Source organism: Falco rusticolus, chromosome 4 (assembly GCF_015220075.1).
Source record: "Falco rusticolus isolate bFalRus1 chromosome 4, bFalRus1.pri, whole genome shotgun sequence".
In the NCBI taxonomy this organism is placed as follows: Eukaryota; Metazoa; Chordata; class Aves; order Falconiformes; family Falconidae; genus Falco; species Falco rusticolus.
The window spans coordinates 50,574,093-50,598,792 of NC_051190.1; the positions used below are offsets into that span (position 1 = coordinate 50,574,093).

General features: G+C 57.3%; 1 protein-coding gene across 1 annotated transcript in view; it reads right to left on the reverse strand.

Moving 5' to 3' along the window:
* Positions 1 to 18,452, reverse strand: part of AGAP3 (ArfGAP with GTPase domain, ankyrin repeat and PH domain 3) — a 105,637-nt gene extending 87,185 nt beyond the window's left edge. Inside the window, 2 exon segments of the mRNA XM_037383891.1 lie at positions 6,133 to 6,191; positions 17,603 to 18,452. Of these exon segments, the coding sequence (XP_037239788.1) occupies positions 6,133 to 6,191; positions 17,603 to 18,437 (894 nt within the window). The 5' untranslated portion in view covers positions 18,438 to 18,452.
* Positions 18,453 to 24,700: the final 6,248 nt, after the last annotated feature.

Here is a 24,700-nt window from a genome sequence, read left to right on the forward strand (position 1 = left end):
GTTGCTCTGATGGAGCTGGAGTGGAAATGCTGGGGTGATGCAGAGGTGCCCTTCACCCACAGCATACTCTTCTACCTCCTCCTTATGCCCCAGGCCTGTGGAGAGACGCTCTCATCCAAGAGCCATAAAAGACGTTCCTAACTCACTTTTACACAGGCCTGTGCACCTCAAAACCCTTGCCGGTGAAGCAGGCAGGCAAGCTCCTACCAGCCGTTTGATATGCAGAGCCCAGGGAGCCGTCCTGGCCGAGCCAGGGCCACGGTTTGCCGTACCTGGGTGAAGCAGGCTCCTGCTCCTTTTCCACACAGCTTCCCAAAAAGCATCTAAACTACCTTTGGCTTTGGATAGTCTGACCTTGCCACAGAGCTTCTGGCACATAACTGACTCCTGCTTTAGGGCACTCTACACCTCCTCCTGTGTCTAAACCACACTGGCAGTGCTCCTACAGAGACATTCTGTGGGTGGGTGTCCAGCACACCAACACTGCCGTTCCGAGCACCAGCCCACACTGTCCTGCGCAACCTGGAGCCTGGGGGTTTCTCCTCTACTGAAGGTTCACTCTGCCCCAGCGAACACATGACTGGAACAGACTTCTTCTTGTTGTTGTTCCCCATACCATCCACGCAGATGCCTGTGCAGACATCCTCCTTCTGGCCCCAAGACCAGTTAGCATGGACTGTAGGGACTTGCTGTTTCAGTGGGATTTAAGACATCTGGTACATCTACCAGACAGAAGCCACTAGAGACATCCCTGTGCAAATCTCCAAATGGGGCTGTTGTGCTTCTGGAAAATCCAACATCCCCTGCGTGTCCATGGCTGCTTCACAGCAAATGCACAGTGACACAAAGGCATCCGGCAGTGCTTTCTGTGCATCCTTCCTCAACCCACCACTGGACCAGACCACGAGATTCACTGGGCACAGGTGGAGGGCCCGCATTTGCTGGAAACACTGGAGTCTCCACGGAGCTGTGCACAGTGGGTGTGTTTCTGCACAGGAAGTCCCAGGCAGAAATACAGTATCTTTATGATGAAAATTTCAAGCAGGCACAGAACACTGAACAGGTAACAGCATCTGTGAAAACAGCACATACCATTACACACGAAAGACAAAATCAAAATTCGAAGTCCCATCACGTGTCTCCAAGTGTCACTTGGGTATGGGAAGCCAGCACAAGGCACGGTGGTGTCAGAGCTCTCCACTCATCTACTGTCACAGAAGAACCTTCCTCCCAGGTTCCAGTGAGTCCAACTCCTGGAAACGTGACATGGCACTGCCGGCCGACCCAGGGGAGAGCCCATGCAGCTGAGTGAGAAGCAGCTCCTTCCCCAGCAGGTGCCACATGCTCTGCCTTCGCCCCATCCACAGCCTGCTGAGCCCAGCCCCTCCAAGCACCAGGAACGAAACCTGCGGCACACTCAGCGCAGACCCAGCCTGGCCAGGGACACGCCGCCCCAAGAGACCCAAGCCCTGTGTTGGGGCTGGGGGCTGCTCCCCCTGCCCATCCTGTTGCCTCGGGCTGAGCCTGCTCCCGTGCTCCTAGGGCTGGGGAAGGGGGCAGCTGGCCCCAGGCATCCCCTGGCTCGGGGCAGGTCCTCCAGAGCCCAATACCACACTCTGGTAAGGCTTCCTCACGATGCCCAAGCATGGACCATGATGATTTCAGCTCTGGCCACCGGCTCTTCCCTGCTCACCAAGATCTTCTCCCTATCATGGTACTCAGGGACAAGTCTCGCAGACATGACCCATGTGTGGTGGCACCCAGGTGGCAAGCTATGGCACAGGGCAGACATACCACGCTGCCAGGAGCCACCAGTGCACCACCTAACTGCTCTGCTCCAGCTGGCCTGCCTGCAGGGACTGTCCCACCGCACCCAAGCCTGCCCCTGGCACCCGCCTCCCACTGCAGCCCCGGCCACACCACCCATGCGCTTTGTGCCGCTGCCAGGCAAAAGGAGTGAAGAGTTGGTCTGGCCCCACACGTGTTCGCAGCGCTACTTTCAAAGCTGCTCAGTTGCCGGAGCAGGTCTGCAGTACAGCCACACACACAGCCACACCAGCGCCAAAAGAAGCAGGGGGTGAGGAGAGAGCAGTGACTGGGAACATCAACACTGCCTCTTGCCATCAAAGAGAAGTTTATGGCCAACCTTTTCCAGGCAAAGGGATGAGTTTGGTGAGTGTGTCACCCCCAGCCCAGGTTCTCTAGCTTTCAGCCAGTGCTTGAAAGCTCCCGCTGCCCCGGGCCCTGCCCTAGACTGCCTGCACGCTCCCGGTGAGAGGCAAAGACGCTCCGGTGGACATTTGGCCAGCAGCAGACTGTGCGCCGGGGGCACGGAATTGCCTGGCTTGCCCACACCTCCCATGGCCATACTGCACAGAGCCAGCAAGTGGCAGAACCAAGGTGCCAGGAGCCTGGGACTAGGAAGTGCAGGTCAACGTGCTCCCACGGGCATGCCCAGGCCGAACACATTGCTGCCAGGTCTGTCACCCACTATAGTAATTACAGATCACACACACAGCGCGTTCAGACAGATGGGAACATGTACCAGACTGCAAACCTCAGAGGTAACACATGCATGCTCCCAGAGCCAAGTGATCTGCGGAGACACACGGGCTGCACAAACGCCATACCCGTGTCATGAAGGAAGGCAACACCCCTTTCCCCCAGCTACACTGGGACAGCAGCGTGAACAGCCTAGGATACAAACTGGAGTCAGGGAAGAAACCGTGGCGAGCACTGCACAGAGCAGGCAGCTCAAGGCCCAGCTCAGTACCCAGGCCAGCTGCAGCCCCGGGGCAACCTCTGCAAAACAGGGAGGCTCCCCAAGGCCACCCAGCAGCTAGGACTCCATGCCACACCAGGGACTGAACACACCAACAATATTTCACTCTCTCAAACTTGGATGGAGGTTGCATTTACACTCTGCTTATAACCAAAATCCTGACTTACACCTTGCTGAAACCAACTTCTGCATTGTCTTATCCTCAAGTGCATCTCGTGTATTGAACAAGCTCAAACAGAGCTGACAGTCTGGAAGAACAAAACCCTTGAGAGGTAGCAAATTGAAGTAAAACATGGTGTAGGCACCATGGAAACCTCTGTACCGAGACAGGCAGGGTGATGAGGGCAGGCAGCCTGCCCCTGTGCTGGCCACTGAACGGCTGGTGCCGCCCAGCACCGGGTCTAGGGGACGAGTCCCTGCCAAGGGCCCTCATTTGTGCCTGCCCACAGGACCACTGCCTCTTCTAGGTACAGCCTCCAGCAGATGGAGAAAGCTACGGGATAAAATTGAGGTGGGAAGAATTGCTGAATGTAACTTAATCACATCAAGCTTCTAAAACATCTTAGAGAAAGTGCACTGACCACGTGTGTCGCAAGCGGGAACGTGAGCAGGGAAGAAAGTGGCAAGACCCTTACCTCCAGCAGAGGAAGTAAAGGCAATGGCTCCTTCCCATTGAAGGCAGAGGGATGTGGGCTGCGGTCAAAGCTTTCTGTGCCATGAAAAAGAAGCCCCCAACGAGTCTGTGGTTTTCCACACACTGTGAATCTTGGTTCACAGGCTCATTGTAGGTCTCCCTTGGGGACAATGACTGGCAGATCAGAGACAGGGCAGGTACTTCGTGCAAGCCTCTCCACCAACAGTACGTACACTCTGGCTTTTATCAAAAGACCCTGCATTTGCCCTGCACTACGAGGTCATTTTGTTTCAGACACATTTGTCACAGGGGCACACAGTACATTTGGTGAAGCATCACACATGCAGGACCAATGACTGGGCAGCTCTGCTGTGGAAGCCACGTCTGCAGCCGACACTGCTGCCAAGCCTCGTGCCAGCTGTGCAGGCAAGACCTTGCTCCACCAGGAGCACCTCCCTGTGCCGAGCGTGCTGTGGAGAATGGGGCCAGTGAAGCTGAGGTGGGAATCGAGGAGAGGGTTGCTGGAAAACTGAAAGGGAGCAAAGCCTGGGGACACTTGTTGCCAAGTCTCAAGCCATTTATTTAGTGAATCCCATACAGACCCCAGGTCCACATGGGGACCCCTTCTGCACCACCGTTAACTCTGTGGTAACTTGGGACGCTTCCGCAAAGACCAACCTGTCTGCAGAGCCCTGACAAGAAGAGCTGGACCCTGTGACAAACAGGGACAGCCACACTGCTAGAGTGGTGAGATGGGAGCCGAGGAAGAGAAGCACTGGTGGCCAGAGCTGTGGCAGTGTGTGCAGAACAGACCCACCTGAGAGCTCAGGACCCGCCTGGCCTTCCTCACCCCTCTGGCTGACCATCACCCCAGCCCCAGGCTGGAGCAGCAGACCCTTCGCAGCTGCAGAAAGACAAAGTCCCGAACGATCACCCCACCGCCCAGGGGTCTGCTTGCCCAGGCACAGGGTCCCCCACCACCATCGGCTACTGCAGCCTAACCCCAGAGACACGACGGAAGGGGCTTCAGCCCAGGAAGGACTGAACCAGGACTCTGAAAGGCCTCCAGGCTTTTATTTTAGGAAGAGCTGCATTGGCCAGGTGAAACCCCACAGCAACAGAGATCCCAGAGGTCATGGAAAACATGGGAAAAGGATTGTGCTAATTGAGGAAGAACTAAAAGCTTTAGGTCTGTTTAGCTTGCAGCACTGTTTTGTAGCCTACAGGATGTTAAAATATCAGAAGGCAACATACAAAATAGCTGCAAGAATATTTTTGAACAGAGACACATTTAAGTAGCTAAACTAATAAATGAATATTCAAAGTTTGTTACGATTTTTACTTAACTGCACATAAGAAAAAGAGTGGCAGTACGGTGCTGCTATGTTTTACAAAATGGCTTATTTCTCAGAGTAAGACTGAAAAAAATAATCTTGAATGGGCTGAAGGGGAGATGTGCCAACAGTCTTCCAAGGGAATTAAGGGCTGCCATGGAGAGTGCGAGAAGAGTGGTGTGGTGGAACAGATTGCCGAGGTCCCTGACAACAGCCAGCAGACACTTGGAAGCGCCTGCAGCGTCCTGCCTGCCCCGATGTCCCTTCTAGCATTACCCCAGCACTCACACACGGCTGCTGAGCGTGCCCTGCTGTGAAGGCCTAAACCAGCCCACCAGCTCATTGCCACCAGCAGGGGCTGTGAAGGCCTAAACCAGCCCACCAGCTCATTGCCACCAGCAGGGGGTCCCGCTTCATCCCTCGCCCCCAGGCACAGATTCTGCCCCTTGTGCTCGCCAGCCAGCTCGGCTGGAGCAGAACACCCTCCATGACTTCCTGCACTACCAACCTCTGCCGGCTCACAGATGGCCCCGGCCAGCTGGCAAGTGGCCACCAGCGATGGCAGGCCGTGGGAAACACCTCCCGTCCCAGAGGTGCTGCACCCCAAGTTCAGGCCCCCTCCCTCATGACCTCGCCCCACGTGAACATGCTGTGTCAGAGGCAAGAAGGGGGCAGAGGCAGCCCCCCTGCCAGAGACCATATCCCGTAAGTAGGTGACGAAGCCTGGTAACAGCATGCCCTGGGAAACCCGACTCATGCTGACAAACCAGGAGCTTCATCCCCTCTGTTTGGCAGAACAAAACACCAGAGGTGACAGTTTCATCCCACCAGCATCCCTCCACAGCAGGGACACCGTGGGGCAGCCATGTCTGGGAGGTGACCAGTAGCAAAGGCCAGGGAAGCACCAGGACAGAGCTGAAGTCAGTGAGGCTCAAATGGAGAGGTCACACCTCTCAAACGGGCAACTCCCACGTGTGGACAGCTGCTCTGAGGGTTACGGCTGTGGATGCATGCCCAAACCATCGTTCAGGATCTGCCCCCGCTTCTGCTATGCCAGAAGGTCTGGCCCCATGCAGCAGTACCTGTTTGGGGATCACAGCTCTGCTATGGCCAGCAGGAAGGGTGAGGTGGTCAAATATTGCCTTTCAACCTTCACATCCCAGTGCTCTCCCAGATCAACACCCTCTCCCTTACAAGCGTGAGCCACTGAGAAGCCCTCGCCTTCCCCCAGCATGATGGCAGTCCCAGATCCTCTGTCGCGTGAGGCTGAAGCCTCTATGCATTTCCACTTGGCCACATTAAAACATGGGCTTTTCTTGGGGGTTTGGAGAAGCATCAGAGAACCAGAGGTATCCGCAGAGGCATGACTCGCAAGTACTCACCACCTTCAGCTCAGGCACAGAGCGACTCAGAGTCCATTCCTGGCTGTTTACAAACGAATCTGCAGAACAGAGAGAAGAAATCATCAGGTCAGTGTGGCCTCCCTCACGATGCCAACAAGGGTCTTGCCATGCTCTCCCTGCTCCCTCCAGGCAGGAGATTTATGGCTCTTCTCTCCCTTCCACCTCACCCAGAGACACAAAGCTGCACGAGGTCCTGACGCTGCCTGTTCCTGGGAGGCTCTGCAGCTGGAGCTCCAGATGGGAAGAAGCGGCCGAGCTGAGAGCAGCCAGGCAGCACAGAGCCCACGCACCATGGGCTGGGGACCCACCCTCCTGTCCTGCAGGAGCACAGAAAGCCCTATGGCATCCCCTTGCTGGAGGCACATGGGACAAGGGAAGCACCAGACACCTTTTTGCGGAGCATACGCTGTAAAGGACCCCAGAACTGAGGGCCCATAGCCACGAAAGCAGCACCCTGAGCACTGCACCCAGGCTGCAATGGTAGCATGTCGTACACAGTGCAGATTAATAGCTGAAAGTACACTATAATCTGTGTTCGTGATTGAAAGTGAACACAATTAATTATGTGTATGTTATGTAATTTGCAGAACGTTGTAATAGGCTTAAGAAGGTTGTAACTGTCAGGCACGTCTTTGAGCGGCGCAGGAAACACCCTCTCTCCTGCCACAGAAATCACAAACACTTCATTTACATCCAAACAATCTCCAGGAGCTGGTCAAACAACAGACTTCCCAAATAAAACCAGACTCGGAGGAGGAGGAGCAAGAGCCTGGAGAGCACCTTGAGTATCACAAGTAGCCAGCAGCCACTCCTAACAAAACTGGAGTCCTTCATTTGCCTTGGATGAGGAAGTACATCCTCCACCCACAGCCAGATGGCTACAGGGTAGGGGGCCAAAACAAAAGAGCAGCACTTGCTGTACATTAATAGCATAAAAACAAATAAAGGATTTTTGGAGACCGGAAACCTGTGGGAGCACTGCTTCTTCAAGAACCCATAATAACCTTGCCAAATTCACTGCCACACACGATTGCAGAAATGGAAATCTCAGATGGGCTTAAACAGGGAAGAGGCGAATCCACAACAACCAGCTGCGGGCAGCAACCGAGCATGACGGCCTGGGTGCTACTGCTGCTCCAAGGTCACCCGAGGCCACAGCAGGACACCAGGCCAAAGGGGAGTGTGGCCCTGGAGCTGCCCCACTACCCCGTCCCAGCAGCTCCTGCCTGCCTGCAGCCCTGACCCCACCACTTCGGTGCCAGTCCCAGCTCTCGGCATCTGCACCGGCACTGGCCGAACCAGCTGGGCAAGCTGGCGGCTGCAGGTCTCTGCCGAGTGGGTGTTTCATCTGGGGCTGTGCCAGGCACCGCAGGCTGAAACCAGAGCAGCGCAGGAGGTGCCGCCAGACCAAGGCAGGATCAGAGGGCAACGCCAGGCTCTTCAGCCCTGGCAGAAGTCTGTCGATTACTATCTTCACCCCGGTTTATGTTCCTGCCCTTGTAACTCCCAAGGGAAGGCTGGACACGCAACAGCAGCCACCCTCTATCTCCAGACTAATGCCTTGCCTTGTCTCTCCCCACCTCACCTGGGGAACCGGTGGGAGATGCTCAGCCCAAAGCTGCGTGGGGCAGGGTCTGCTCCTGCTGCTCCTGCCTTGCACCTCCTGCCTCCATGTCTGCACCCTGGTCCGCTGCTGCTCAGTGTGCACGAGGGGGAAAAAGGTGATCAGCCCCTATGCCTTTATCATGGCACTTGGGCAGCCGCAGCACCTGTGGGCTACAGCGTGTTTTTCCATCAAGCCAAAAACAGGTAAGAATAGGGCACTCATAAAGAGTATATGAATGGTAAATTCTAGGTAAGTAACACTTCTTTTGCAGAAGCTACAGACAAATAAAACACAAGTCTGATGCAGTGAAACAAGGTTATTTATAATCATCATGAAGGTTCTTAGGAGGAATTGTTTCTTCACGTGCTCTGTCTTTCACCTATCTTTCTTTTAGGCAGAGGTAAAATTTTTATTAAAACAATGGGTTAGTCAGGAGGAAAATTATATGTTCTTGAGCCCTTTCGGAAAGGTAACAGCACACCTGTATCTTCAACTTGGTCTAGAAAAAGCTGTCTCCACCCTTAACTTCTGCTGCACTTAGTCCTTTTGTCAGTTAGGTGCAATGGGTACAGCGCCCCCCATACTTTTGCCTTTACTGGCATTCCCTCCCTCCTGATTAGACAAAGCAGCACACTTACACTGTTTCACTATATGCACGTTCCTCTCGAACTACACAAAACTGGCAAAAACCGAGCAGGTTTTTCAAGGGGTTCTGAGCAGAGCATAAGCCACACGCACTCACTGATTTGGCCTTAAGAAAGAAGAGAGAGGCAGTGAGACCTGGCGAGGGCAGGCTATTCTCTTTTTCTGTCCTCAGATACTCAGGATAGAGAAACTGTCCAGACTTTTGCTAGTTGCCTCCTTTGCTAACCATTCCAGCAGATCTTTGGTTTTTAACAAGGTTCAGGAATTTGTTAGCAACAGCTTGCTTTTTAACTTGCTGTGAAAACCTCTGAGTAAGTCTTAACAGAAATAACGGCAACACAATGCCAATTCAGCCATATAACACATTCGATTGTTAACTATCACTAGCATGCCTATCCCGAAGCACAGACATACAACCTGCGCAGCTCTGCTTGTCCATCAGCTCCCAACGTGTGTCAAGTCTGAATTTTAGCCCAGGCCAGTGGCCAGCCCTGGTGATGGACTCGGCATGCCCCAGCCCACACACGGCACTGCCAGCCCATGGGTCCCAGAGCAGCCTGGCAGCTGGCACAACCCCTGCCACCTCTGCTTGGCAGTGCGCGTCAGGGCGCTGGCACCCCTCTGCATGCTGCAGCCAGAGCAGAGCTCCCGCTGCCACAAATCCCTGCACCCAAGCCACAGCCCCGCTGGCGTGAAGGAGCGGGATGGAAACACCAGCAGCGACACCCCCATGCCACCGCTCAATACCAGGGAGGACGCACTCAGCGCCACTGGCTCACCCGCACCAGACCGCCCTAAGCTGTGCCATGCCCCCGCCTGCAGCGGCCATCGCTGCCCAGCAGCTCTCGCACTGCTGCTGGGAAACTCATCCACCACTGCAGCTTGACAGAGTCTGCTTGGCCCCTCCAGGAGCAGGGAGCCCTCCTGGCACAGCCCAGGGGCCACTTCCCCTCCTTGGGGGCGATGGGGGCTGCTTTGTCCCAGCAGCAGCTTCTGCTGAAGGCAGGAGGCTGCCCAGCACATTACCAGAGATGCCCATCTGGATTTGGACCAAGGGTCTGCCCAGCACACCATCTCCAGCATCAGCTGGCATGTGGGAGCCCAGGAAGAGTAGGAACATGGTAAGAGTACATGACACTGACCCCACGTGTGTTTGCGGCTGCCGACTTCTTCAGCTCACGGATCTCCCACAGTTTGCCTATTTAGTAAACCTCAAAAAAATCTTACTCGAGTAACTGTTCTGCCTCCTTTTAAAACCATGTAAATATTTTTTTCAGCAGTATCAACACCCATTCCTTGAACACCCACTTTCTTCTGTTTTAGGCTTGACTTCATGGGGTGCCCAGCTTCTGTACCAGAGGCGGTGAGCTAACACCCCTAGCCAGCCCGACCAGCCAGTACTGCCCCATCATTCCCTGCAGCCCCTTGTTTCCACACTGTGGACTCCCAGCCATTGGATCAACCCTCACGCAGAAGCTGCTGTGCACCTCCCACCCTCCCTGCTATCCTCCTCCAGTACCTCCTGTTAAGCAGAAGAGGACATGTCCACTGCACATGTTGCTGTGTAAAGCACCTCGCCCGCAACAGGAGGAAGATAGGTGGCTGCAGTGGAAGGTCTCACGGTGGCTCCAGTGACTGACCCTGCCCAGACCATCCAGCCATTTCACTGCAGCTGTAAGGATAAGGTGCTTACCTGCAGCGTTTTGTGGACAAGACACCCCCACTGTAAGCGCTCACAGAGGTATGGATAAACCCACTCTTACTCCAGTACCCAGGAGGGTAAAAGGAAGAGCTTACAGATCAAAGGAACGGAGACTAAGGTGGAAATGGCCTTGACCTCAAGACAGTCACTGCATTCCTTCACAATTGCCTAGAAAAGTTACTGAGACACAGATCTTAGAGGAGCCAGCTCCCTGTTACCTCCTCCAGAGCCAAGGTCACAGGTGTCGGGATAAGAAGACCCTCGCGTCCACCTGCCGTCCCAGGCTGTACCCGTACACACAAACCCCTCCACCAATGAATTTCTACGCAAACAAAAGCACCCCTTGTTCAGGAGGACATCCCACCCTGACTTTAAACTGCCCGCACGGAGCACAACTCCCCGAACCAACCTGGTCACCCTCTGCCCTTCCCCACCAGCCAAGCGGGTGGCACTGCCGGAGGTTCCTCCTGCTGCAGGGACTGGGGATGGGGCAAGGCAGGGAAGTGAGCGAGGAGGCCGCATGTGCCCATGCACCAGGGTGGGCATGTGCCGGCACCTTGTGACATGTCTGGGATGCTCCTGAGCTTCTGCAAGAGCACAGAAGGAGCATCACAGTGTCCTGCAGCATGCCCTCCAGAGCCACTTCCTAAAGCACCCTGCCCGCCCCACAGCCAGCCAGTCACCGAGGAAGAGTGCTCAGACCAAGCCCCGCTGCACGCCTGACTGCTGGCACCAGCCAGCCTTCAACACTGACTCTGGGTGAGCTGCCTGCAGAGTCTGGGGGTCTTCTGTAGTGGTGCCTGAAAGCTGAAACTCCTCAAAACCAGGTGGTGTTAGCGTAGCTTCCCCAAGTTGTGCATTTAACGAAGTAGCATTTCCACACACAGACTTCTAGCACTCCCTGCAGACCACGGGAAGAAGCTTGGCTCTGGTTGTCAAAAGGAGGAAAAACAAATGTTTTCAGGTGCACCAACCAGCAGCCCATAGCATGCACTTGCAGTGCCCCGAAGAGCAGGCTCCAGAAGATGTGGCGGTTCCTGCAGCACCTGAAGAATCACCATTACCAAACATGAAGCCTTGACACATACCATTCACACCTACCACCTAGACAAGGTACTCAAGGCCGTCAAGACCACCAGCTAGCCCAGGAAGGCCTGAGCATGTGGAGCACAACCCATTTCCATGTGTCGGGCTGGGGTCTGTGCCACAAATAAGTCAAATCTGTCACTGTAACTGGCCCTCGGTCCTTCATACCCCCCTGCTGCTCTGCTCCCAGGGCACACCGGTCACCCCTCTCTCACCAGGCAAGGGGACACACACAACTCATGCATGTACACTGACATCTGGGTGACACGATGTGCCCACTCGCAGGCCTTGTCCGCCAGCCCTCAGGTCACCGAAAGCCCCTGCGCCCTGCAGCCGCCTGTACCGCACACGGCTCCATTGCTCACTTTTCAGCACAGAGCCCCCCCGCCCGCCATTTTCTTGCACTTGCTTTCCTCCCCCGCCAGCAGCAGCCTGTGCAGGCGGGCGTGGATGACGCCCACGGAGCTGTCAGAAAGGCACCTCCAGAGCAGTTTCTCAACCACCCAAAAGAGCCACAGGCCAAGTACCTGGCTCCCGAAAAATGCTGACACAACTCGCTGATGTTGGCTTCGTCCACTCCAAGCATTGATCATTTGCTACTAAAATGCAGCATATGGCAATTTCCTGCACTCCATCGGTATAAACTCTGTTAGTATAGTACTACACACTCTGCATTTGCGCGGCTGTTACACACCCACATCAGCCTAAGAAAGGTCTCAGCCCACAGCTGCAGGAGCTCAGTTTGAGTGTGGGAGCCCCACCTCGGACAGCACCGCTGCCCTCCAGGGCTGCCAGAGCTCCCCCCCACCCACCCAGCTGGTGCGCTGGGCAGCGGGAGGTGCAGGGGGTGACACCAGCCACTCGGCACCATTTCCCACTGGAAGTGGCACAAGACCCCGGTCTTCTCCTGCCGAGAAACAGTGACCACATGGAAGCACACAGCAAGCCACCAATGACCTGACCTGATCTAACACACTAACCAAAATCAGGCCAGTCAGCACACCCTCCCCAGGTGCATCTCACCTCAAAAGCAGAAGCAGTGGACTTACAGCACCACTTGCACACCAAGAGCCTTGGCACAGCCAAACGGCCTTGGCTCCAAGACACAACCACACATGAGAGGCACAGCCCAACCTGTCCTGAAAAAAACACATTCAGGCCAATTTTGTTACGGCCTAGAAGCTAGAAGCTTCTGCTCGTGGAGATTCCCAGGCGTAGGCAGCTCTACTGCAGAAGGTGGAAAACCATGTGGCAGTCTGGATGTTATGGCAGACAGCGTCTCTACCGTGAAGAGCAGCAGATATGGGCATAAAGCAGGCACGCTATATAGCTGATGGTCCTCAGCCAGCTGGTCACCCCGGACACCTTCAGTGACCTACAGACCAGACCACAGCTATGAGACGGGCAGCATCACACGTGATGGAGGCAAGGCCAGAAATCCTCCACCTCGGAAGCTGGATGCAATGGCCTCCTCTACCTCTACAGACAGCTCAGTGGGAACTCAGCCCCAGCTGCACGCGCCCACTGCCGCCTGCATCCTCCTGCTGCCACCAAGCTGGGGGGCGAAGGAGCTGGCCAGGCAGAACCGACTCCTCACCCAGGCTGCTCCCTTCATAAAGTGAAGCGTAGCAGGTTCATCTACCTTGTTCTTCAGAAGAACTAGTGCCAGACACATGTGGTCTCCACACACAGCAACTAATAATTAACCAACTCATTATCCAAGCCACTGTGGAACTAACTTGGACAGCAAAACCCTGGACACTAAAACCAGCCTTGAAATCAGGTCAGAGGCTGAGCAAACACAGCAGGGCCCACACCAACCACGCTCCAAAGTACCCATCTGCCCGCACACGCAGATGAAAGGGCAGCGGGGTGCAACATGCCTGGGCAGAGCCACCCTTCCCCAGCCAGCCTTGATAAAGGCTCAACCCTGGCAGCGCTGGCAGAAGGAAAGATCTCTCCAGGTCAAGGACCAACACGGGCAAGGCTAGTGTTCCTGTCCGAAAGCGCAGCCAATACGGACACCCAGTGCAGGACATGATCTCAGCAAGGATTATCTCACCGGAGCTTTAACCACCTTGAAGCAGTGAAAGGAGAGCACCTTGTGCATCTCTGGGAAACCAGGGCGTGATCACCAACGGCCACCCCTGTTCCTTAGCTATACCGCACACCGCAGCAGCAGGGACATCAGACCACGTATGCTGTGCAGCACACAGGCTTCAGAAGAAGACTTAAGCCTCTCAGCACCTACTACTTTCCAGCCCACATCCAAATACACGCAGATGAAAGAACTGTACCAAATTCTCTGCTCTGACAGCCAGACAGGGTCTGCTGGAAGGGACAAGCCGGCAGAGCTAGTGACATGGAGAGACAGATAATCCACCGCTTCCTCAGCACAACTGCTCTATTGGGGACCTACCTCTCCGGTAACAACCTGTTCCAAGACTGGCTGACCTCAGCTCTAGCTGTTTAACCCCATGAGCAAAGGCAGGTCAAGATTAAAAAGGCAGTTTTTTGAAGTTCCCTCTTCCTATGGATGCCTGTAGACTAATCAGAACACCTCTGCACCTCCTGCACATGCCTCCTCCGATCTCGCCCTGAGAATCAGGCCTCTCAGACTGGTGTCCCAGCAGCTCCTTCCTTGATACTTTCCAGACTTAAGTTTTTCTGAAGCGTGGACACCAGACTGGATTAATCATCTTGAGGCATGGTCTCTAAACTCATCACGAATTTCTGCTTCTCGCCAACACTCCCAGCTAAGCCAAGGCAGGTACCAACAAGAGATGACGCATATCATTGCCTACTCAATTCACTATGCAAACTTCACCTTATTAATGTAGAAACACCCACCTCATCTCCCAGCAGTCTTCTCTCGCACATGCCCTACACCAGGGATCCTCAATACGGCCCCCCAGGGTCCTCAGTCTGGTCCCCCGGTATTTACACATACACACACCCCGCCAGGGGCTGGGGGGGGGAAACCAAGCAACCAAGCAGCCGCAGATGACTTCCTGCCACTTCATCCGTGCGCCGGCCCCTGTTTAAAAAGTTTGAGGACCCCTGCCCTACACATTAGTCTTCTGCATGGCCAAACACCAAACAGGAGAGTAAAGGGAGTTACCTTAAAACCTTAAGGCATTTTAAAAAGCAGGGCATTTTTCTGGAAGAGGGGAATATGGTTAGGAGAAACACTTCCTGAGCTGTCAGCAATGCTATACCCACCACATGATCCCTCTGTGTGCCAGAAAAACTCCGGTCCCAAACCAGTCAAGTTTTTCCAAGCCTGTGCCCATCAGGCTTCTTCAAAACTGCATCAGCCAATACCTCGGTACCTTGAAGCGTTCCTCTGAACCACTGACCACGATTATCTGTGATCAGTCCAAGCTGGCTGGACTCTGTGTTGACTTGGCTCTCGAGATCCAAGGGCTCTTGCCCTGCCTTGGTGCATTAACAGAAAATCATACCCCCTGTCAGCCTTCACCCTGCTACACAAAGATCAGCTCTTTAAAAGCTGTTTTTGGGCAACAGACTCTGCATTCCCCTGAGCACCCCTCCCTGCGCTTGGTCCCAGCTGAACCTCTGCATCAGCAGGGAGCGAACGTCACCCACACAGCCCAGAGGAGGTCTCAGCAGGGCTGGGGGAGCAGCACTGGGACCATCTTCCAACTCTCCAGCGGGCTGGGTTTTTTGGCCCTTGAGTATGTCTACATGGCAGAATGCAGCACTGGAGGGTATCTCAGCTTGCTATAAACAAAATACTCCAGGTACTGGAAACAGGGTAGCAGTGTTGGCTTGGATCTCCACCTGGACTCATATATCCAGCTCTTCCAAAGAGCTGATAACCGCAACTGCAGCTGCACCCCCTCAGGAGGGCGTGTTGGGACGGTACCATCAGCTTTCCTAGGGCTAAGGTGGGCAGCACTAGCATAAAGCATCAAAGTTTTTGAAATGTCGAGAGGGTGTTAGACACACTATTGGCCTGCAAGTCTGAAATAGGAACAGGGCAGAGATCTCCTGAGCTGCCGTATCCAGCAAGTCCACATTGGAGCATTAAGGCTGTGCACCTCCAGTCTACAGTGTCCTGGCTTAGAGGCTCACAGCTCCCACCGCAGTGAGCCAGAGCCCACTGACCAACATGCTGAGTGGATAGACAACGGGGAGACAGGACATAAGCCAGGACAAGCAACAGCAGCTCTGCTCTGCAGGCTTCACCGCCGCTTCTTCACATCTCACTGACCCCAGGAGAACCTAGTTCGACTGGCTACAGAGGCCTGTCCTGGGCACCAGGCAGATAATGGCAAAAATGGTGTTACAAGCAAAGACCTAACCAACGTGTGAACTTTGCAGCTCCAGCAAGCAGGGCTCATTCTGCTGTTCCCAGAGGCTGTCCAGAAAGGTCATTCCCGAGCCCACACCTCCAGTATGAGCCATGGTGGCAAATGCAAATGACCCTGACAAGCAGCGGTCTCACATCAGCTGGCTGGCCGCCGCTAGGAGGGCTCCAAGCCCTCTCTGCCGCTCCCCAGCCAAGTGTCAGAAGGTTCTCTAGCAGAAGGATGCACAGGGAGCCCCGGCTGCCCCAGCAGAGCACCCAGGTGAAGGGCGAGGACACCACCAGGAGCGCTCAACCTCAGTTGCTTCTTTGGGAATGCGGCCGCCAGGCTGGCTGCTGCTGATGCAGCTCCCACTGGAAGCCACCGGCAAGCAGGAACAGGCCCCCTGCTGCACGGGCAGGGCCTGGCCCTCCCTGTCGGGATACACCCACATTCCCCAGCCATAAGCGCAGCCTCCCCTCGCCTGGGAATCTCCCGCCACCCAGCCAGAACCAGGCACCCAGCCCTGGGCACCCCTGCCAGCACATGGCCCCCCTGGAGGAGCATGCGCAGGGAGCGAGGCAGCATCCCATCCCTTTGCCTCACAGCACCCAAAGGCAGCCTCGGCCACCCACCCAGACGGAGCCTCCAGGACCTTCCCTTGGAACACAGTGAGCCCCTGGGACAAGGAGGACTGTCAGGAATGAACCCCTTGACCTCCCTGTGTAGCACCTGCACAGCAGCAAAGCTCAGGCTGCCGGCAGCACTGCTCCTCCGCTGGTCACAGAAGCCCAGCCTTCCCAGAAAGCATCCTGGGCACAAAGCTCCTCTGGGCAGCCACTGCCTCGGGAGCGTGCAGATTCCTCGGGGAGCCCACCAGCCCCAACCCACCCCTCTGGCATGTGAGCCACACCAGTGAACTGCCTCCACAACGCCCAGACTCCAGAGCAGAGTGATGGAAACCCAGAGAGGCTTGCAGGTGCCAGGAAGCGGCTGCCCTGCCTCCCCGAGAGCGGCAGGTCCCAGCACAGAGCCCAGCTCTGCGGGTGCAGGCCAGCGTTCAACACCTTAAAAAACCCATGGATGCTCTTCTCACCCCCCAGCCCGTGCCAGGCAGCAGGGCTCACCCGCACATTTGCTTCTGCAGGGCTGGGCACACTGCACAGCCAGGGAACGGAATGGGGTGCAGAGGAACAGGTAACGCGGCCCCTGTAGAGGCCCCCCACATGCCCAGGCAGCTCTGGCATGGGAGAACAGCCCACGGCAGTGAGGCCAAACACTAGAAAGTCGAGATCTGACAGCTGGCCCAGCTACCAGTCCCCATTGCATGCCCAGTGCCCACGGGGGTCCTGGCATCCCTCTCCAGCCAGTCCTGACCTTGGTGCCATCACTCAGGATGCCACCCCCACTCTCCACAGGCTGTCCCACACTTGGCAAGCACCACTGTGCTCCTGAACGCACGGCCTCCACTTGCCCTAAGGAAGGACCCAGCAGAGCTTCGCCCGGACAGAGCCTGGCACCAGGGAGGTGCAGATGCACCTCTGTGCTCCCCGGCCCCTTCGTGCTGCTCTGCACCACTGCTCTGGCAATCTCCCAAACAACTCAGGCTTGCTCAGGAGCCCACTAACAGGACTCCTCTCCCCATCCCATGGAGTTTCAGTTCCCTGTGCTCCACCGGTGCTGCTATGCAAGGTGAAGCTCTCCCCATCCCTGCTGGAACACCACTGCGGCAAGAAGGATATGGAACACGCAGTCGGCTCCCAGGTGCATGGCTGGCAAAGGAACCCAGACCCCCGCGGCACCTCCTCCCAGCAAGCCACGCTGCAGCTCCTTTGGCACCAATGACAATGGCGGTGCCCAGGGCCACCGGGTGCTGGAGTACGGAACGGCCCCATGAACGCTCAGGCTACCTCGCTGCAGCCAAGCCTTCCTGAGTGCCCACCTCACAGTGCACCAGGGCACAGTTGTGCCCTGCCCAGACCAGGGCCTCAGCTGGGATGGGCCATGGCTGGGACGGGCCATGGCTGCCCATTGCCACAGACCCCACAAGCACAGGGGGGCTCTCACCAGGCCAGCAGCGCTCCTGCGTTCACTTACCCAGCGCTCGCAGCGGACCGCTGCCCAGGAGGACAGGCTCAGTGGCACCGTGGGGGTCCTTGGGGCACATGCCGCTGGTGCTGCCGCGCTCTCGCCTTCGGAAGCGGCTCGTGAGGAGTCTCCAGAGTCCCCCCGCCTGCCCGGGCTCAGTGTGCAGCCGGCCCCCGACCCTGGCCAGCTCCGGGTAGAGCAGGTCCCGCTTGCTGGGGCAAGTGTGCAGGGAGCTGGCGTCCCCCTCGCTCTTGGTGCGGAGGCGCGCAGGGCGCAGGAGCCCCCCCGACTCCGACCGCCGCAGCTCGTGGCCCCGGCGCAGGCGGAAGCTGAAGCTTTTCCGCAGGGAGCTGAAGTTCTTCCTGGGGCTGGAGCCGCTCCAGCTGCTGCCTCCGAAGAGGTTCCAGCGGCGGCTGCCCCACAGGGAGCCCCCCCGGAGGAAGCCGGGGCTCTCGCCGGGGGGCGGCTGCCGGGCCGACGGCAGGAAAGTCATGCTGCTGGGGCGCGGGCGCTGTGTCCCGTCGGGCCCGGCGAGCAGGGCCGCCGCAGCCTCACCCTCGCCCTCCGGCCCCGGCTTGCGGGGCGAGCGCAGCCTGAAGAAGTCCAGCAGGCCACCGCGGGCCCGGCCGGGTGGCGGCGGGGGGATCAGCGCCCCAGCCGCCAGCCCGTTCCCCGCCACGCAGAAGCTCTTGGGCCGCCGCCGCTGCTGCTGGGCAGCCCGCAGCGCGGCGTGGACGGCGGGGACGCCCTGCAGGTCCAGCGACTCGCACACACTGACGGCGCGGCGGGGGCTCGGTCGCGGGGGGCCCCGGCCCGCCTCGCTCCAACGCCAGCCCTCCGCCATCGTCAGCTGCGGGGCTGCCCCATGGCCCCGGGCCGCCCGCCGCTCTGGGCCGCTGCCGGCGCGGGCGGCCGGCCCCGGGAAGGCAGCGCAGCGGGACCCCGCACGCCGCCCGCTGCCTGCCGGCTCCCACGCCGCGCCGGCATGCCCGGGCCGCGCTCCGGCGCGCCGCCAGCGCGGGGCTGGGGCTGGGACTGGGGCTGGGGCCGGGCCCGCCCCGGAACGGGGCCGGGGCCGGGCCGGGGCCGCGCCCTCCCGGGGTGCTCGGCGCCCGGCTGCGGGCAGGCACCGCTTGGCCAGGCCGCGGGCGGAGGCAGCGGAGCCGTGCCGGGCCGGCGCTCGGCCGCAGCCCCGGGGCAGGGCCCCGGCACCGCCCGGCCGCCCGCACCCGCCCCGCCTTGGCCCCGCCGGGGCACCACCGAGCGCCGGGCAGGGCCGCCGCGGGCCGGGACCGGGACCGGGAGTGCCCACCAGGGGGCGCAGCGCTCCCGCTCGCCGCTGCCGCCGGGCGCCCCCGCGCGGCTCGGGCTGGGAGCCAGCACCGGCAGAGAGAAGCCGGCACAAGCACACTCCGCCCCGCGGCCGCCCCCCGCCCCTGGCGGGTACCACCACCGCCGCCGCCGCCCCCCTACCGCCCGCCCATCGCTCCCGTGCCTGGCCCCGGGCCCCGGAGACTCAGCTGCTCCTAGGCTCCCCTCTCCCCCTTCTGCAACCCGCACCTCGTCGCCGGCAGCTGCTTTTGTGCCGCGGGCGATGGTGTCTGACAGCCCACCGGCTCCGAGACCCCCGCAGCGTCCAGACGCCGGCACCCAGCAGCTCCCCGGACCCGCACCGACGGCGGCCAGGGCCCAGCACAGCAGGACGAACGGACCCGTCTCGGCCACAGCTCCACTCCTGCCTTGCTCCCGAGCAAAGTGTTTTTCCTTGATCAAACGCACCGTCGTTAAGCTCTGCTCCTCCTTCCCGGCCGCTGCCTCCAGAGTCCCCCATGGCAGCACCCACATCCGCCCTGGCACCCCCCACCTTTGCTGCCTGCAGCACTCCCCCATCTCCAGCATCGCCCCAGGACCCTCCTCCTCCTCCCCTTCTCCTAACATGTTTTCGCTCTCTCTGGCTGTCCTCCTCAGTGCAAGCTTGATCTGTGCTCCCTCTAGGGAGGGGGCAAAAAAAAAAAAAAAAGATGCTTGACTCCCCTTAAATTATTCTTACCTTTCTGAAAGCGGTTTGCTAAACCAGCCTAGGCCTTCTGCCTCTCAAGGAGAAGAGAACATCTTAACATCAGCAACTCCTTTCGCCCTCCTTATCCAGGAGTCTTTGACCCCACTGCCTCGACTCTTGAAATCCCACCACCTTTCTGGAATTGGCCCTTTTCTTCCATCCCTCATCCTCCTTCACAGTACACCCTCACAATTTTCTTAAGCAACACCCATCTCCTCTCCAGGTCGCTGTGGATGCGCCCAGCCCTGGTCATTGCCTACAGCCCTCAGACACGGCCGAATCCCACTTTGCCACGAGGCACCACCAGGTTCAGCCTCTCCCTTTCCCAGGGCACAGCCAACACCTCAGCTCAGCCCCTTCCTCTCCCTCCTCAGTCCCCTCCTAAGCCCACAAGTTGCACCAGCTGCCTCCTCTTCCACCACTGCCCCTATTACTGACAGACCACCGTTCACCATGCTGCACAAGCAGAGGCATCGCCCAGCCACCTCCTTGCCTTAGCTGGAGGCCCTTCTCTTCCCTCAACCATTCTGCACTTTTCAGACAGTAATCTCTCATTGAGCAGTACACCCTCCCAGCTACACGGTGCTGAACATGTGTGGCAGCTGCCCAGACCTAGGATCAGCTCAAAGATGCCCCTTTCCACACCAAGTCAGTGCTTCTTGGGCAGAAGGCGGAATGCACCCAGCTCCCCTCCCTCCCAAGCCAACGGGCACCAATGTCTGAAACCGAGCAGAAGGTGCCTGACAACCCGCCAAAGCTACAGCTCTGCCATCTGTGCCAAGGTCACAGGAACACACGAGCTGCCAGACTGGATTCAACCCTCATCCACATCATCTGGTGTCCTGTCTCCCAGAAGCAGCCACACTGCAGCGAGGAGCAAGGAATTCTGCAGAAAGCAATTACGAGGGAAGGTCTTCCAAAGAGTGCCAAAATCCAGGTGAGGCTGGTGGAGGCGGTGGCGTCTCCGTCACTGGAGATGTTAGAACCAATCGCACAGACATCTGTCAGTAGTAGTTCAGACGCAGGTAACCAGCCTTTGGGCAGGAACCAGACCACTAACCCCACAAGCTCCTTCCTAGCCGTGCTCTGACAGCTCCTTGCTCCCAGGGACTGGAAATTGTTCCTGTAATGAAGCAGGACCATCTATATTCATCCCTTCCCAAAATCCTGGGTTTAACTGTCACTGTAACAACGCCAGATGGTACAACTTCCATATGAATCTCATCTTTTTAAAATATTCTGGCAAGTTCTGGGCTTTAAGGTATCACTAAATCGCAGAAGTATCTGCTGGAAGAGATGATGTACCACACACACTCCCCTGCTGAGGTGGGACCAAGCGTGCATGGATCACCCCAACAGGCATCTGCCTGACCCATCCTCAACGACCTCCCAAAGCCCACTGCAGTACCACGCTGTCCTCGATGCTCCCACCCTGCCTCCTCCCACGATCTTGTCCAAATCCCCTTGCCTGCATATAAAGCCAGTTTCTTCAACAATATCCTTATCAGCTGGGAAGAAAAGCAGACCACATTCTTCCCTACAGTCTGAAATGTACTGAGAAACACGGAGAATTCCCGTCAGCTGACAATGCCTCCACTATCCCACCAAGGATGGTATTTTTAAAGCTGTTAGTGCTTTTAATGCATTCCCTTCAATTCTCTACAGTTTGTATACTACTTTTTTTTAAAATGCAGTGCCAGAACCCAGGCACAATACTCATCTGGGGCATCCAGCAGCATTGAGAAGAAATACACTTCAAAGAGCTGTACAGCCACATCCCAAGAAGATACTGGTCTTTACTACAGTAACAACATAATGATATTTTTACCAAATTAGCCTGTTAAGAGCCAAAGGTTTCCATATGCTATATACATTGATATGATCCTCCTGGCATTATTCACACAGAAAGAAGAAGACCCTCTAAAACAGAGTAAAACGGAACCTCAGACACAACTTCAGGTGGCAGAGGGCTGCAGGCAGGGCACTTGCACCCAAGGAAGGCTCAAACCCCAAGAGATCTCAACAGCATGTGGGCTCTGGCTGCCTCTTCAGCCACCACAGCTGAAACACCGAGTGATGGAGGAACTGTTCTGAGAATGAGACCAGGAAACCAGAAGCCACCAGCATTTACAGACAGCCACCACTGAAATATCCCCCATGCACCCTTCAAGTGTCTCTTCTTTAGATAGTTTACTCCATGACTATACTGGGTTTGACTGGTGCTGTGTATCTAATGCAAATAAAAGACTACAATCCACCCACCTGGTGGGAAGGCGGCTGGGCCAGAGTCCCCTGTGCCATGCAGGCCTCCAGAAGCAGACGAGCTCAGAGGATGTAACAGGGACACCGTGCTTTTGCAATCCTGACCTGGGGCAGGTGCTTGGGGACAGAAGCAAGTTAGTCTCTTACACCAGTATTTTTGTGAGTCACACTCATGTTACAAATATTATGGCAATGAACATCTGGCTTAAATTAACAAAAAGCCACGAGAGGCTAAACAGCAGCTGCACTGGAAGGCAGTCCAAAAGTCAGGGAACTTTCCACTGCTGGCTGGTCCCCAGAGTGAAGTTCAGGGTGGAGTCCCGGAACGGAAAAGGAGTCTGAACCGTGACTGGTCAAATGCTCCACTGTGCTCCTCCAGACCTAACTGGCATCGGTGGTTTTACTCCAGCTGTCTGCAGATGCAAGGGTTTTGTTGCAAGGATGGGGGGTGGGATGGCTGCATTCACCATCCCACCTGGGCTTGAAGGTGCTGTCGCTCCGCAGAGGGCCCCAAGTCTGGGGGATCCCCTGCAGCAAGCCACATACCCAGCTTGAGGGACTGGTGCTGCAGCATCTAAGAATGCCTCGGCAGTCAGGGATGGAGGGGTGAGGCTCCCAGCATGGCTGGAGCTGTAAGTTCTGAGTGCCCTGGCAGCAGGCAGATGCCAGCAGCAGACCAGGGCAGGACAGACATCAGCCAGCCCCGGGACCTACATGCTAGTGGGGCTGCAGAGGCCCGCAGCCCCACGCAGACCGTGCTGGTGGTGGCACTGGGGAAGACCCAGCTTAGTGCTGCTGCCCAGGCAAAGACAGGACAGAGTGGGATGACAGCACCACACTCAAGCCAGGCTGTGGGATGCCCAGGACCCCCAGCACATGTTCCCCAGCCTGACCCATGCCAACAGTGCGAGGCTGGAGCAGCAGAGCAGGAGGGCTCCATGCAGTGCCACAGGACAGCAGCTGAGCCCATCCGCAGCGGCGGGAGCACCCCGAGCGCCGTGCCAGAACCGCGCCGGAGCTGCCAGGCTCCGCAGACCGGCTCCAGCCGGCTCGGCCACGCACCCGGAATACTGATGAGGCTCTGCCCAAACAGGGCAGGTCCGGGAGCGCAGCCCCCCTGCCCGGCCCGGGGTGCACAGTGCCGCAGCCCCCGCAGCCCTGCGTCACAGCCCGGCTGCCAGCGCGGCAGCAGCAGCAGCCTGCCGCAGCTCTCGCTCGGAGGCGGGGGCGGGGGCAAGGCCCTGCCGGCTGGCCCCGCAGGGCAGGGACCGAGCTGTCCTCTGCCCAAACAAGAGGAGGGTGCAGGAGATGGAGGCGTTTCGCCGGACCCTGGGCGGAGGGCCACTGTTCACGGCTGAGGTCAGCCACAGCTGGGCTCTGGGCAGCCAGCACAGCCGGAGACCCCAAGCCACGCCAGCTGGGCTGTGATAGCCCCTTCTGGTCACCCCAACCGACCCCTCCACAAAAGCCAATATCCCCACCCTCCCCACCAACAAAGCATCCGCCGGCCCCCCGTAGATCCCCAGGCTCTCAGGCTGGAGAACGAGGCATCGCTCCGGGTCGAGACCCGCAGGACCCCTGTGCCCTGTCCCTGCCCCTCTGCAGCCCCGGAGCCCGGGGTCCGACACCTGCGGGCTGAAGTCAGAGACCACAAAGAGCAGGCTGTTCCCTACGGTTTCCATGGAGAGAGGGGGAACAGGCCCAGCCAGCAAACAGTTAACAAAAGCCAGGAAGTAAACAGAAAAAGCACACAAGAGCCTGACTTCAGCAGCAGCTATCTCCCTCCTCCCACACGCTGCTCCGCACACCCCCAGCTCAAATCCTGCCTGCAAACCTTGCTGATGATGACAAGGAAATTACTGCTTTCTCCCCCCTGGGGTTCACAGCGCTGAAGCAAACCAGCTCCCTCCTACACACCATGAGGTCATGCCCATGTCACCCAAACCACCCTGCAGCATCCCATCTCTGCAGCACCCCGCACGCCGGGCACAGGCATCCTCTTGCCCACGAAGAAGAGAAACTGAGCACCAGACCTCCTCCAGCCAGGGCAGCTGTGCTGCGGACCCGTGTGTGACAGCATCTGCGAGACAGATGCCGAGACAGGCTTCCTAGGCAGGTCCAGACCCCGATGCTACAACAGGGAGGCCCTGGAAGATAGCACTTTGAGATGTTTATCTCCTGGGTGTAATAGAAGATTGGGGCAGCAATCACTTATGCTCATTAAACCACCACCTCCTGGGCACTTCTGCAAGCCGGGAAGTTAATACCAGCGTTCTGACTAAATCTCAGCCTCTCCTTAGCTGCAGTTAGTCCGGTACCTCCGCTCCAAGCCACAGGGCAGACTCGCTGTAATGTCAGCGTGGGCACCAGGCTGCTCCCAGGCTGTATGTACGCAGTCCTGCACACCTCACTGGCCTTGCAGGAGATGCTCGGGCAATGGCTGCAGGTATGAGCAGACTCAACCTGATTAGGCTAGATATTGTGAAATCTCCTCAGTGTTTTGAAATCCCAATAAAAAAGCCCATGTGGAAATTTGGGAAGAGGACTAAAGGAGACCTCGTCTGGTCCTCAAGCCCAGCCCTTGCCCTGGCTTTAAAGTCCCTCCCATGATCATCACTTACAACAGTGAAAATCCTCCGGCTTATTCCAAAAGCAGCGGAGGAAAGGATAAATTAGAAGAAAAATACCAAAGGAGTGAAAGTGAGAGACTGACAGTGCAGAAATAAGATTCAAAGGACAGGTAAATAAATCTGGAGGTCAAGAGAACACAGCCTCCTGGCCAGGCG